Below are 16,306 nucleotides of genomic sequence, written 5' to 3' on the forward strand. Positions count from 1 at the left end.
AACATGAAAGCATGGATCATCCTGCCTTGTGTCAGCGGTTCAGGATGGTGGTGGTGGTGTAATGGTGTGGGGGAGATTTTCTTTGGGTCCATTAGTACCAATTGAGCATCAACGCCACAGCCTACCTGAGTATTGCTGCTGACCATGTCCATCCCTTTATGAGCACAGTGTCTCCATCTTCTGATGGCTACTTCCAGCAGGATAACGCAGCATGTCATAAAGCTCAATCATCTCAGACTGCTGAACATGACGATGAGTTCACTGTACTCAAATGGCCTCCACAGTCACCAGAGCTCAATCCAATAGAGCAGCTTTGGGATGTGGTGGAACGGGAGATTGGCATCATGGATGTGCAGCCGACAAATCTGCAGCAACTGTGTGATGCTATCATGTCAATATGGAGCAAAATCTCTGAGGAATATTTCCAGTAGCTTGCTGAATCTCTGCCATGAAGGATTAAGGCAGTTCTGAAGGCAAAAGAGGGTCTAACCCAGTCCTAGTAAGTTGTACCTAATAAAGTGGCCGGTGTGTTTATGTATATGTATATATATATATATATATATATATATATTAGTATTGTGTATTTAAGTCTTTAAAAACATTACCATTGACATATGTAGAATCCAGATATTTCACTTTCACACCCGCTGGATTCATTTTTAAAAGTTCTCAATAACATAACCTCGGTGTATTCTCTGAGCACCATTCATCCACTGTATGAAAAGGATGTCATCTACTAACCATTATAAATCTAATGTGCATTGAATGAGAGAAAGCAGACATTAGTGCACTTTTCTCCACATCAAAGTACACATTCGATTAACAGGAGCACAGCTGGGAAGAAAAGTCGGAAAACAAATACGCCAGATTTTGAGAAAAACTCGAGGGGTTTCCTGACCCTGTGTGGTCCCGATGAGATTTCTGGGGGCCCGAGACTGAAACACACACACACACACACACACACACACACACACACACACACACACACACACTGGCTTTAAAAGGCAGGGGTTGGAGGTTTTGGAGACACTCCTTCCAGCCGTCGAGGTGTGTGCTTCTCTCTCTCAGAGGCTCGGGATGTGTTTGGTTTACGGTCGGGCCCCCGGAGCGCTTCTTCTCCTCCTGTTGGCCCTCGTCCTGAACACCAGCTGCAGTCTGGACTCCGCGGGTAAGCACACAGCGCTCCTATTGTCCAGAATTAGCTCTCGGTGGGCACACAGGTAACCTCCAGGCTCTTGCGAGTAGGTGTTGTGGGTTAAAGGGACAGTTCACTCCAATAATAACAATAATAATAATATTCGGTTATTATTTACTCACCCTCATTTACTTTGAACACAAAGTAAGTTCTGTTATAATCTTTTTTTTTCGTACCATGGTTGATCATTCTTCAAAATATCTTCATTTGTGTTTGACAGAAGTAAGAAACTCCTAAAAGTTTGTAATCAGTTGAGTAAATGGTGAGTAAATGTTCATTTTCGGCTGAACTATCCCTTTAAATGTCGGAGTTGAGTGTAGTTTAGCTCAAGTCCGGGCAGGTTTTTCTTCTTGGTGGTGGTGGGTTCAGAAGAGTTTCAGCAGCTGTTCCTGAGATGTTTATGGGCTGGTGTGTGTTTGCTGTGCAGCTGAATGGGAGAAGGATCCCGCATACTGGAATGATCAGGCCAGACGGACGCTGCAGACGGCCCTCACGCTGCCTCTCAGAGTCAACCAAGCCAAAAACATCATCCTCTTCGTTGGTGATGGTGAGTGATGAAGACGACTTTACATGCTTAAGTGAGACTGCGCTGCTTTTTTACTGTAGTACCAGATGTAGGCAGAGATGACTTCCATATTTGAGTCAAAAGGTGTTTTTTAAAAATCAAGACTTTTTTTGTCACTGAAAAAATGTATTCAGAGATGATTCCTTGGATTTACTACATTTTTGTTTTACGTTAAGTGGCTTTAAAAAAATATTTGGGCTGAATTTAAACAAACAAATTAAATAGAGTTTTAAAAAATTAAATTTGTTTAAATTCAACACAAAAAATAGTTTGCAACAGTTTTGCTGACATCATTTTGTTTCAGTGTGCATTAAAATGTGTACTTAATAATTGTGTACTAACTATTTAAAATGAGTTCAAACACAATTCTTGAGATGTTTGAGGGACAACTAATTTATTATTGCTAAATCTACTTTAATTTTTTAAGTTAACTTAAGTTGTTTTATGACAACATGAAGAGATTGTGTGGAGGCCTGTATTTTTTACATTTTACCCCAGGTGTTTTAGCTTTTTTTATATAAAGAAAATCCATTAACAGTATGACTATCACACATTTTTAGCAGTATTTTCTGTCATCATTTGAGCAGTGCAATCTGAGCTGTATCCAATGCTTTTGAATGCACTCACCTAACCCCACCCCTCATAGTGACATCACCAGCTCCACTGAGTGCACTGTGTCTGACATTGCATCACTGAGCGATGTAGTCTCAGCTTGTGTCATTTACTTGCTGGAAACCTGCACCCATTGACTCCTGTAGTAGTTTTTCCTACTATGGAAGTCTTCAACAGAAGGAAGAAACTCCTAAATGTTTATAACCGCGTAGTAAATAGCAAGTAAATGTTCGAGTTTGGGTGAACTATGCCTGTACATTTAATTTAGTGCAACATAAGTTTGTACAGGACAGCACGGTGGCACAGTGGATAACATGATTGCCTCACAATAAGAGCCCCAGCTGGGTCAGTTGGTGTTTCTGTTTGGAGTTTGCATGTTCTCCCCGTGTTGGCATGTGTTTCCCCCGGGTGCTCCGGTTTCCCCCAGAGTCCAAACACATGCGCTATAGGGGAATTGATCAACTAAATTGTCTGTAGTGTATGAGTGTAAAAGAGAGTGTATGGGTGTTTCCCAGTATTGGGTTGCGGTTGGAACGGCATCTGCAGCGTAAAACAAGCGGCATTCTCCTGCTCTCCCTCGGGAAGCCAATACAGAAGTAACTAAAACTGCAATTCATTGAAATTCCACTAGTCCTTATAGTTCCACTATATGGAGCAAATGTCCATTGAGCTCACTGCTAGAATGACTTTAGAACAGAAAAATGGGCGTTTACAGCCTGGTACAAAGAACGAGTCTGCATAATTAAGGGCGTGGCCACTGGAGTGACAGTTAGGTCTCGCTGGTCATCACTTCACCTCAGCTGATTCTGGCTGATTAGCTGCTGAACTCGGCATATTCGTTGTATTTTTGTGTTGTTTTATGTGGCTTTACAGAGTCAGTCGCCTTTTGGAATTATTTCCTGAAATTATCAGATGATATGGCATGCTGTGTGCACTTAATTGTGCTCAAAAAACATTCACGCTCCACCAGAAAAAGGTGGTCTGCCATCTCCAGGTTGAAGGAAAGTCCTTACCCCAGGTGGAGGAGTTCAAGTATCCTGGGGTTTTGGTCACGAGTGAGGGAAGCATGGAGCGTGAGATTGACAGGCCGATTGGTGCATCGGTTGATGTACCGGTCCGTTGTGGTAAAAAACGTGAATTTACGTTCCTTGACAGATGGACAGATTTTTCATTTTTTTGTGAACAATTGCTTTAAGTTTACACTGGAGTTTGTATCTTAACTTTACTGCATTCTAGTAATAACGGTGTAATATTTCACGTCTCTTTATCTTCTGACTTCCAAGTTGTCATGCATGTTATGGGTTTGGTAATGAGCAGTTTTTTAGTGTGTCTTTAACAGATATAATAATTACTGCTCGATAATTTTTTGTGTGGAGGTCATATCTGTTTTTCGGCCTGCGGGTCAGGCTGATGTGTGTGTGACAGTGAGGTTTATCTGTCCATCTGTCAGGAATGGGAGTGTCCACGGTTTCAGCCGCTCGTATCCTGCGGGGTCAGATGGAAGGACAGTCCGGGGAGGAGACAATTCTGGCCATGGACACGTTTCCATATCTCGCCCTGTCAAAGGTCGGATTTTATTGTTATATTATATTTTATTGTATTTTACTATATTATATTTTTTATTATATTATATTGTTATATTATATTTTATATTACATTATATTTTATTATTTTTTTACTATATTATATTATATTTTATATTTTATTATATTTTACAATATTATATCATATTATATTATATATTATATTTTATATTATATTATAATATATTATATTATATCATCATATTATATTTATTATATATTTTATTTTAATATATTTTTTATAATATATTATATTTTATTTTATTATGTTATTATTATTATATTATATTTTATTTATTATTATATTATATTATATTTTATTATATTTTATTATATTTTCTATTATATTTTATTTTATTATATTATATTTTAATATTTTTATTTTATTATATATTTTATTATATTATTATATATTCTATTATATCGTATTATATTATATTATATTACAATATTTATATTATATATCTGTTGATTGCTTGACTCTGATTGCCTGACAATCATTTTAAGGTGTTTGGTTAGTTTTTAGATAAACACACAGGTAAAATAGCACCAGCAGGTTTGATTGTATTACAGCTACATATCACTGCGCTAAATGATTTCAGGTATTTCACAGCTACAACAGTCAAAAATCCCATCAAAACACAACAGAAGGCTTTGGAGGAGATGTGTGAGAAACTAGACAAACACACAGGAGCAGTTTGAGGACAAGTGACGAATGTCTGAGATACTGCACAGCACCTGAACAGTAGCTGCAGATATAATGCACCAGTAGCTCTAGAATTGTTAGAAAATAATGCAGATCACCTGAAGTGCAGGAGCCAGTCCATCATGGATGTATTATCACCTCAGTTGTGCATTATAATCCTATAATTAAACTGCCAATTATTCATTAATGAATGTTTTATTCTGTGTGTGAATGCTCTTAGTGCATACAACTAACCCCAGCCCTCACAATGATGTCACTAACTCTGAGTGCATGTGTTTGAGACTGCATGTCTGAGATTGCATATGCAAGTCTGTAGACACATACTATTGGAAATAACTAACACCAGTCCATTTAATTACAGGAGAATAATACTGTATTATAAATAAATATCTTCTTCTTTTTCGCAGATTACACATTGTTTAGATCAGTGTTTCTCAACCACGTTCCTGGAGGACCACCAGCTCCTTTTCCATTTCTCCTTAACCAGATCAGATCATCAGCTCGTTAGCACAGACTAAAAGACCTGTAATGGGTGTGATGGACAAAGGAGATGTCTAAACATGCAGTGCTGGTGGCCCTCCAGGAACGTGGTTGAGAAATGAGTCTCAAACTGGATTCCTGGAGGGCCGCAGCTCTGCAGTTTTGCTAAACTCCTAATCAAACACAGCTGATCGACTGATTGAAAAGAGTCTGAACACCTTGATTAGTCGGATCAGCTGTGTTTGATTAAGCTTGGAGCAAAGCTGTGCAGAGCTTCGGCCCTCCACGAAGTTGAGACCCACGGTTTAGATAGTACTGCCCTATAAAAGCACACATATGGGAGTTTGGAGTCCATATCTATATATGGCATGACTATAATGACTGTATGGACCGATTTATAGAGTAAAAAACCCGCTTTTAACTATAAAAGTCAATAATCTGCTAACTGAGTAATCTGGTGTGCTTCCAAACAGACATATTGTGTGGACAAGCAGGTCGCGGACAGCGCTAGCACAGCTACAGCGTATCACTGCGGAGTGAAGGCTAATGCCAAGACGGTGGGCTTGAGTGCCAAAGCAGTGGCCTACGAGTGCAACACAACATTTGGCAATGAGGTTTTCTCAGTGCTGCACCGCGCCAAAGCACAAGGTATTTTCCATTTTCACACCTACACACATGCAAGCAGGGATTTTTCCATTGCTCCTGCAGAGAGAGTAACGCACAGGTCAAGTGGAGTTCTGTTTCTCACTTTTCTTTGGGTTTCTTTGTTTTGTAGGAGTTGTATTTGGCATTTGTTTTATCATGTTGTCCTGAGAAAGCCAAAATATTGTTATCCGACTTCAGCGTATTACAATTCCGGCCTCTGATCTGTGTTAGTCTCCTCCTAGAGATTTAATACTACATTCACCAACATTGGCAGATAACAGGCTGCAGATGAATGCTGTATAGTAAAGCTTAAATATAACATATTAATATAATATGCTTAAATATTGTAAAGCTCAGATGATGATGTCAGGGTTTTGGAAGTTTCTGATTGGCTGATTGACAACATTTGAGTTAATGTGAGGCACAACTGTAGAATAGTATTGAAGGAGAAGCTCAAACACACTGCTTCCTTGAGTGACAACATGAGAAAATCAACAAGCCAGAATCAACAACAAAGCCAGATTACAGTTTGCTGAATGACACTGGGAAAAGACTCATGTGTGGAGACATGTCCTGTGCTCTGATGGAGCTGAGATTGAACTGTTTGGCCATAATGAGCAGTGATACATGTGGAGGACAAAGAGGAACAAGCCTAGAACACCATCCCAACTGTGCAGTATGGGGGCGGCAGCATCATGTTGTGGGGCTGCAGGAGGGACTGGTCCACTTCACAGCATAGATGGCATCATAAAGACAGAACATTATGGAGAAATACTGAAGCAACATCTCAACACATCAGCCAGGACATTACAACTTGGCCACAAATGGCTCCTCTGAACAGACCATGACCCTAAGCACACTGCCAAATGAGGTCACATGTGCTTTAAAGACAACAGAGGGAATGTTTTGTAGTGGCCATCACAAAGCCCTGATCTCAATCCTATAGAGAATGTGTGGGCAGAGTTGAGAAAGCTTGTGTGAGCTAGACAGCCTACAAATCTGACTCAGTTACAGCAATTCTGCAGGAGGAATGGGCCAAAACTCCTGCAAACTATTGTGAGAAGCTTGTGGAAGGAGACCCAAAACATTTGACCACAGTTTTACAGTTTAAAAGCAAAGCAAAAAAATACCAAGGAAATGTGTGTAAACTACTGACTGTCTAGAAAATTAATAAACAATTCTCTCATTATTCTGGCATTGAGCAAATGTAAATCATTTAGGAAATCCTAAAATAGTAAACGTTTAGAGATTTACCATCAGACATTTTTAAAAATGCTTATGTTCCTTTATTAGTGTATGTACACTTCTGCTTTCAGCTAAATATAATACATTCTGTTTACCATGTAAAAAGCAGTTAGCTTTAAAAGTAAATAATAAGATGCTGTTTACCCTTTACTGACAGACACATGCTATTTGTACACTACTATTGTCCATTTACCATTAATCATTATTTCCTTTAACTTCTTTCATCCCAGTGCATCATTGCTTTGTCATGCAGGATAAATGTGCTAATGCATGTGTGTCTGTGCATCTTAAGGAAAGTCTGTTGGCATCGTGACCACCACCAGAGTCCAGCACGCGTCGCCGGCTGCTGCGTATGCGCATTCAGTCAGCCGTAAATGGTACAGCGATGCAGATGTGCCCTCCGAAGCCCGCCGGCAGGGCTGCAAAGACATCGCCACACAGCTGGTGACCAACACTGACATTGATGTGAGCCATATTTCACTAAAATTCAAGAATAGTTAGGAATGGTGCGCTCTAGAGCTTCATATACTGTAACTCAATAACTATTAATTAGGTAGTTATTTATAGTAAATACATTCATTAGACAGGCAAGTGTAGAACTCACAAAAAAAAACACGCTAAATTCCAGCTTCATTCATTTTCTTTTCGGCTTATTCCCTTTATTAATCTGGGGTCGTCACAGCGGAATGAACCGCCAACTTATCCAGCGGATGCCCTTCTAGCCGCAACCCATCTCTGGGAAACATTCACACACACACTCATACACTACGGACAATTTAGCCTACCCAATTCACCGCATGTGTTTGGACTGTGGGGGAAACCGGAGCACCAGGAGGAAACCCACGCAAACGCAGGAAGAACATGCAAACTCCACACAGAAACACCAACTGAGCCGAGGCTCGAACCAGCAACCTTCTTGCTGTGAGGCAACAGCACTACCTACTGCGCCACTGCCTCGCCTTCCAGCTTGAGACGCTTAATGACTGAATTCATTAAGCATTTTCAGATCTGTCTTGTACATTTTAAGACAAAATGGTTTGGGGTCTATATTCAGTATGGGGGTGTGCGAGAGATCTGCAGAGTGGATGATCAACATCAACAGCCTGAGGTGCTGCCCATTACATTACAAACCACAGGAGAGGGACAATTCTCCAGCAGGATAGCGCTCCTGCTCATACTTCAGCCTCCACATCAAAGCTCCTGAAAGCAAAGAGTGCTCCAGGATTGGTCAGCCCAGTCACCAGACATCAACATTTTTAAGCTGATGAAGGAGGAGGTGTTGAAGATGAACACAGAGACTCTTGATGAACTCTGGGATCCTGCTGAAGCTTTCTTCTTCATTCCAGATGACTTTATTAATCAGTGATGTGAGTCATGTCAGAGATGTATGGATGCAGTCCTCCAAGCTCATGATGGAGTCAGACACAATCTTCATTCTGTCTCCACTGCAGCAGGACTTTATATTCTATACTGGACATTATTTCTGTTCAGTGATGAGACTTTAGTCTGAGCAGAGTCAGACCGCACTGCCCTCATCAAATCAGTCAACATCAAGACATGATCAGATTTATTGAGCTCAAATCAGCAAAATCTAGAGGCCTTCACCTTTCATAGAGACACTTCATCATCAAATCATCAACTAGAAAACAAGATATTATTTGTGTTCCTAAAACTTGGATAGGCGACAAGACTTCTGTCGGGTAGTGTATCTAGCTTCAGATTTTCTCAAGCCAACATCAAAGTTTCTCCATGAACTTTACTGTGTAGTTAGTTCATGTTAACTCACGGTGCATTATCTAACGTTAACAAGCACAGCTGTGGATTTTAATAATGCACTATTTAGTAGATGTTGCCCTATGATTAATGCATGCTGCACAGGTATTGTTCAATCTTAGTAAATACTAACATATGGACACTAACTAATAAACCATCATTTTATGGTGTTACCCACGAAAGCATACTTTAAATAACTGAAATGCAAGACTTAAATTTCACACGTGTGTGTCTCTGTTATAGGTCATTCTTGGCGGTGGCCGGATGTACATGACACCCAAGGGAACCCCTGACCCAGAATACTCCTCATCATCTCACAAAGGAGATCGCAAAGACAAAAAAAATCTTATTAACGTTTGGCTCAATGCCCGCAAGGTATTTCAGAGAAATGCATTTATCACAGCACAAATGGTGATCGTAAACCACCCACTGCTGCAATCTGACGTGATTATCTGCTTGGTTTATTAGGGAAGAAACGCCCAGTACGTTTGGAACAAAGAGCAGTTCAATGCAGTGGATGTTAAAACAACAGACTGCCTGATGGGTAAGGCCAGTTCAGAATTTACCTTTCAGAACGAATAAAACCAGCAGTTCAGTGGTCTACTGGGTAGTCCAGGTATCCAGCCTGTTCATCCAAAATCACATTCAGAGTTTATTTATTGTATTGTGCTCATATACTGTAAATATATGCATTCTCGCATGAAAAATACTATAGATACATAATACTATAGTACTTAATATTATAATAATTATTAGTACTATAGTACTAAAGTGTTTATAAATAAGACTAAGGTCAAGTCTAGTATACTATATATATATATATATATATATATATATATATATATATATATATATATATATATATATATATATATATATATATATATATATATATATGACAATGGAAAAGTGAAGCGCTATCAATACTGTCCACATGCACTGTATATTTTAAAGCTAATGCTTTCCAGCAAACCTTAACTATATTGAACTGATAAACTGTAATAAATACTGTAGAATTTTTTTTTAGATTTTACTACAGTAAACTGAGGTGCATTGTAGTATAATATACCCTATAATTGTATTTGGAAGTTTGTGTATATTTCTATATGGTATATTTCTTAACTATGGTATAGTTCAAAACACTACAGTATTTTCTATTCATTACTATATAGTATAGTTATATGGTATTTTATATGGAATTATTATCAGCTTCTTTTAATGACATTTTGCTTCATATTTCTTATTCAGGCCTGTTTGAGCCCAAAGATATGAGATTCGAGGTGTTCAGGAATCGTACACGTGATCCTTCCATCGTGGACATGACTGAGAAAGCCATTCAAATCCTCAGCAAGAACCCTAAAGGCTTTTTTCTCTTTGTGGAAGATGAGTGTTTATCATTTCCAGTGGTTTTACTGCGTTAACTATATATCCGACTAACAGCAAAACATGTTTGTGTTCTACGAGGCAGAATAGACCACGGACACCACGACGGGGTGGCCAAACTTGCTCTGACAGAGACCATCATGTTCGATCGGGCGATTCAGACAGCGTCCGAGCTGACCAGTGAATCAGACACGCTCACTGTCGTCACCGCAGATCATTCCCATGTCTTCACCTTTGGTGGAAAAACTCCTCGGGGGAACCCAATTTTTGGTACGTCCTAGCTTATGTCCTGTTATGGCATTCAAATAACAACATAAAAATGAAGATTACCTCATCAACTACTCTTCCTCATCGACACTGTTATCCCCAACACACTCAATGTAATCCCCTACTATTTATCTCATACACCATCACATCCCACCCAACACTCTTAATCTCATACACCATCAACACAACCCCTCATCTACATTGCAAACACAGTCTTCTACATCTCGAACAGTCAAATCAACCATCACCCCCTGCTCTACATCTTGAACACCGTCACAGCCTCTCCCTCTCTGCTCTATGTCACAAGCACATGAGTGTATATGTTTACAATTAAATACTCTTAACAATTGCTTAATAATAAGGACAGCTCTGAGCAGCACTTAGCAGTATGCTAATTTATCTTTTTATTTTCCAGGTCTGGCACCTAAACAGGCTGAAGATGATCTTCCATACACTAGTATCTTGTATGCGAACGGGCCAGGATACGATCATGTGAACGGAACAAGAGGAAATGTTTCCGTTTTGGATTATTGTAAGTTTGACCACAATGTTCTCTTGAAAATGAAGGTCCTTTATTACGACCCAGGCTCATTCTGAAAATGTACCCCAGTATGCATTTCTGGAGAGAGCAAAAGATCCAAAAAAAGTGACAAAGGGTACTAAAATGTGAAGTGCACAAATTAAGCACAAGAGTGAATCAAACAAAAACTAAACAGGAATCCAAAAACATAGTAATGATACTAAACAAAGTGAACAAACAAACCAAACTCGATAAACCGGATCACAAATAAAGCAGGACAGAACATTGCAAATGTAAAGGCAAATTTAACACAACATAACGGCTTATAAAGACTGAACTAATTAGACAATGAGGAACAGCTTAAAACAAGGAGTGATCACATGACTAGGATACAAACGTAAAACTGGTACCCTTGAAGACCACCAGAGGGCACTGCAGCAGGTGTGACAGAGCTAGGTTTTTTTTGTCAGTTGTTGTTTTCGTGAATCCACCAGAGGCCGCTGTGTACGCTATTTTCATACCTCAAATTTCTCTCGCAAGTGCCATTCATGGCTGTCGACTGACTTACCAACTAACCAACTACCCTCACCCTCCCCCTTCCCTAAACCCAACCGATAGTGTTTTAAAAAGCAATCCAGAACAAACGGCAATGAAAGGGACCTCACACTCGGGCTCACCGCCGCCCGGTGGCCTTAGGATGACAGAGAACAATGCACAACAAAAACTTAAGCTGATGTATATTATAAAAATTTGAGAAAAATCACACAGATTTATGCTAAACTGCCTTCAGTCAGCAGGTGGCGCTATGACTGTGACTCAATATTGGCAGGTAGATGTTCTCAGGACAAGAATCCCATCGAACCTGTGAATTTTCAGGCAGGTCAGACATTGCTTTTTGCAAGTTATAAGTAGTGGTGTAGCGCGAAATGCGAACAGGCCCTATCACAAAAACTCTTGATCTTCGCAATTTAACATCGCCAAGGCCTTTAAATGACAAAACCAACTTTGGTGTTGATCTGATAAAACCCCTAGGAGGAGTTCGTTGAAATACAACGCCTGGAAATGGCAAAAACGTCACTTTTTCGGCAGAGGAAGTTAAAAATATCCGACTTCCAGTTGGGTTTAAGAATTCGCTCCAAGAGACTTTTTTGTAGGATTTGGCATGATGGATGGTGTTGTAAAGTCATATTGCCACACCCACTTCCGAAATCCATAACAAATGTAAATTTTCACCACTTCTGGGGCGTGTGCAAAGTTTCGTGAGTTTTCGGGCATGTTTAGACCCTCAAAAAGGCAATTCATTCTTGTAAAGAAGAAGAATCATCATTGTTCTGGAGCTCTGTCCCTAATAAGAGATGCCCTCGCCTGATGTTTAGCATGTTTTCAGGTTTTATTACATTCTCACTCTGTTATTTACATGTTTATTTAATTTTTTAGCTTTTGTCATACCTGCTTTCTGGAACTGTTCTTCACCAGACTCAACTTCCGTAGTTTGCAGTCAACTCTCTGTGTCTCAAGTCTGCAGACGTACATGTTGAGCTACTGGACAAACTGGTAACAGCGGAAAAGCCGTCAACACGGAGGTAAGTGTTCAGCTGGTAAGCAAGAATTTGAACAGCGTCATACGTAGCGTTCGTTTTAAAGATGGAATGCAGCCACACATAGCTCTGGCTACATAATTCGAGATCTCCAGGGCTACGTTTTCAGGATAAGCCTGTGTTACTTGATTAGCATTGCAGAGGAAATATCTTCCCACTTTATTAGGTACATCTTGCCCTTTTGCGATAAGAACTTTTGTCTTTAGATCTGGGACATTATCTTGCTTGGGTAAGCTTGGTAAACTGTGGTTATAAAGTGATTGGCTGTGATGTCTCGCAATACATCACCAGCAGCAGCCTGAATCTCAGATAACACCACAACACGTCTCCATGCTTTAATGTTGGTTATGCCTTTTTTGTTTTATACCGAGTGTCATAGCACACTTCAAAACACTTCAGATCAAGCGTCTAATCGTATACTGACTTGATTTGTTGAGTATATGGGAATATAGCCTGAAATTCCTGAAGATAGAAGTGTTACACGTCTTCTTTTTTCTTTCAACATAGGCTCATTCTGAAAACATAGCCCTATATACATTTTTTGGAGATCGCAAAATATGTAGCCAAAAGTATTTATGTTTGCATTTTGTCTTTAAAATGAATGCTACTGGGTGGTATGATGCTCTTCATTTAGGCCAGGGGTGTCCAAACTCGGTCCTGGAGGGCCGGTGTCCTGCATATTTTAGTTCCAACCCCAATTAAACACACCTGAAGCAGCTGATCAAGCTCTTTCTAGGTATACTAGAAACTTCCAGGCTGGTCTGTTGAAAGAAGTTGGAGCTAAACTATGCAGGACACCGACCCTCCAGGACTGCGTTTGGACACCCCTGCTTTAGGTGCTTACCAGCTGACCTCTTTCCCCTGTATGGATGGCTTTCCCACTTATACTAGTTTGTCCAGTGGCTCGCCATGTATGTCGGCAGACTTGAGATACACAGAGAAGTTGACCCTGATGGAAAGGTTGGAGTCCAGCGAATAACAGTTCCAGAACATGGTTAAGACCAAAGCCAAAAAGTTAAAGTATATAACAGGGTGAGAATGTGGTAAAATCTGAAAACATGGTAAAATTAGGCGAGGGATTTTCTTTTTCTGGATTGCTTTTGAAAACTGTAGACTGGGTTTAGGGAAGTGGGTAGTGGGCATACCTGTCAACCCTCCCGTTTTTCCCAGGATTCTCCCGTATTTTACAGTTCTATCCTGCTATCATCCCGTAAAGGTATTATCCTGTATTTCTCCCATATTTTTTGTCTTTCTCTGAACATTATTAAAATAATAAAGAACCGAGCCTCTCTATACGCTACCCATACCGCCAAAACAACAGGCGCTGCCCCTTGCTCCTAAATACGACTCTGTTCTGTGCTTTTGCCTTGTTTAGGCATTAAAACACTTTAAAATAAATACAAAAATGGCGCGATTCCCTTCTTTTTCATTACAGGTGCAGTCTCCCCTTCATATGCAATCCTCAAAACCGTCATATAGCGGTGCGTGACTGTCAGCTGAAGTGCTTCATAGTAATAAATCAGGGGTGTCAAACTCAATTCCTGGAGGACCGAAGCCCTGCACAGTTTGAGCATATTAAGTAAGGAAAGCAATGGATTGCCTTCATTATAACGTTAGATGTTTGCATTGTTTAAGTGACACCTCTGTTATTTAATGTAATCAAATGAAAGAAATCTAAATAAATCATTCATCCGTCCCTTATTATGGTGGGCAAATCCCTTATTTTCACATCCCAATGTTGACAGGTATGGTGGTCGGGTCAATCGGTGCTTGAGAAAACACTATTGCTTGGGTTTAGAAAAGGAGGAGAATGGGATATTGGTAGCGCCAGATGGAATCTGCGAACATATTTTGTTATTTCTGCGCAGAATTTTGGTAAAAATTTGCGAATTTAGGCGGAATGATTTTGGGAGTATCATAACTCAAACCTGATATATGAACTAAAAACTTATGTTTACAATACAAATCCAATTAGATCCACTTCATTTGGTAAACAAAGCAAGTCTCTCATATAATATCTCTACTAAAAGAAAGAAAATATGACTGTACAAGCTGCACTGTAAATAAATCACATGAATATTTTCATATTAGTCAATAATATTACTGAAAATAATTAAAAACTGAAAAAATATAAGTTTACACACATTTACACAAGTAAATGGGCTAAAAATCCGTGTGGGCTTAGTTAATCGATCGGACAGTCAATCAGTCAGTCGACAGCAGCCTCTGGTGGCTTTCGGTGAGAACAGCAAGCGTGAATGGCACTCGAGAGAAATTTGAGATCTGATAAAGGCACAAAGCGGCCTCTGATGGATTTGCGGAAATGAGAAACTGCAAAAAAGCGTAGCTCCTGGGACATATTTGGCGCTCTCCAGAAATGTATACAGGGGCACGTATTTAGAATGAGCCTGTGTTGGTTTCTTCCCTCCTCTTTCATGTACTTTGTTTTCGTCTTCTACTTCTTACTTCCTTCTTATTTTTCTTCTCCTTCAGCTCCTAATTCTTCATCTTGTACATTTCTTTCTTCACTTAATCCTCCTTTTTCTTCTCATTTTTATTATCATGTATCTTCTTTTTCCACATTTGTCTTATACTTCTTCATCCTCTTGATCTTCTTCTTCTGCAGACCTTGTTGTGTTGTCTGATTTTTAACTGTCTTCCATCAGCTCTATCTGCTTTTTCTCTTAACTCAAAGACTTTCACCCACAGAACTTTCAATTAAATTTAATCTCTTTTAAAAAAAAAAAAGAAGAAATGCAAATGAAGGCGCAGGAAAATTCCAGAAGATAATCAGTTTGTGAAACATGAGCTCATCTCAAAATCTCTGAAATTTAAATCCTATCTTAATGTCCGGAAATTAAAAAATAGACTCCTGTGTTTATTGCACTCCAATATGACTGTGGACACACTATACCACACACAGTTCTGTCCAAACATCTTGATTTTACATCATAGGAGCCCTTTAAAGTAGCAAGTGGGTGTGGATTGTTGTCAAATACTAACACCATACTTAATTCTCTTGGTAGATGATGAAGAGTACAAGCAACAAGCTGCGGTTCCCTTAGAATCCGAGACACACGGAGGGGAAGATGTGGCTATCTATGCCAAAGGCCCAATGGCACACCTCTTTCATGGAGTCAAAGAGCAGAACTATGTGGCCCATGCCATGGCTTACGCAGCATGCCTTGAGCCGTACACCAACTGCCCGCTGGATCTGTACAGCTCTGCAGGCTGGAAAACCCCTCTTTCATTGACTCTGATCTCTCTAACCGGCGTGTTTTGGCTTGTTTTGAGATGACAGACTCCACTTTATGTGGGCACTCCGAAGATGCTGAACAGCCCGTGTAGCTCATACTGAAGTTTTTGCAGTGCACTGCTGCGTGTACATAAATGTAAAGTTGTTGTTTTTTCACCACATCCAGATATGTTTGTATATATTGCGCAGCTGACGAATCTTTTGCACTGTGATCACAAATTGCTCAAACACGTGAGACCAATAAACTTCTACAAGGAAATATTAGTCTGTGTTATCGGTGTTTGTGATTAAAATTGCTGTCAGAAACTGATATTAGTGTAAAAGTTCAACAAGAACGATGCATATTATTAGCACATGATGAATACGAAAAACAATCTGAGTTACATGTGATTTCGTTATGGCTACATGGGCTTGGTTGTATAAAGGGTATCCGTGAACTAATAAATCTTCAATGCATTGCAGGCTACAGTGTGTAAAT

At 39.6% G+C, this 16,306-nt stretch overlaps 1 protein-coding gene and 1 long non-coding RNA gene across 13 annotated transcripts in view; one reads left to right on the forward strand and one right to left on the reverse strand.

Annotated features, from left to right (window-relative positions):
* Nucleotides 1-16,306, reverse strand: part of LOC137488979 (uncharacterized) — a 108,531-nt gene that overhangs the window by 75,183 nt on the left and 17,042 nt on the right. The window lies entirely within an intron of this gene.
* alpi.1 (alkaline phosphatase, intestinal, tandem duplicate 1) lies at nt 1,023-16,092 on the forward strand. Of its 4 annotated transcripts, none has more exon segments than NM_001014353.1 (11): nt 1,023-1,168; nt 1,623-1,742; nt 3,823-3,938; nt 5,615-5,789; nt 7,324-7,496; nt 9,048-9,179; nt 9,273-9,348; nt 10,053-10,187; nt 10,266-10,457; nt 10,870-10,986; nt 15,599-16,087. In NM_001014353.1, coding segments are annotated over 11 exon segments (1,599 nt in total). In that variant the 5' UTR covers nt 1,023-1,077; the 3' UTR covers nt 15,871-16,087.

This window comes from Danio rerio, chromosome 22, assembly GCF_049306965.1.
Source record: "Danio rerio strain Tuebingen ecotype United States chromosome 22, GRCz12tu, whole genome shotgun sequence".
Classification (NCBI taxonomy): domain Eukaryota; kingdom Metazoa; phylum Chordata; class Actinopteri; order Cypriniformes; family Danionidae; genus Danio; species Danio rerio.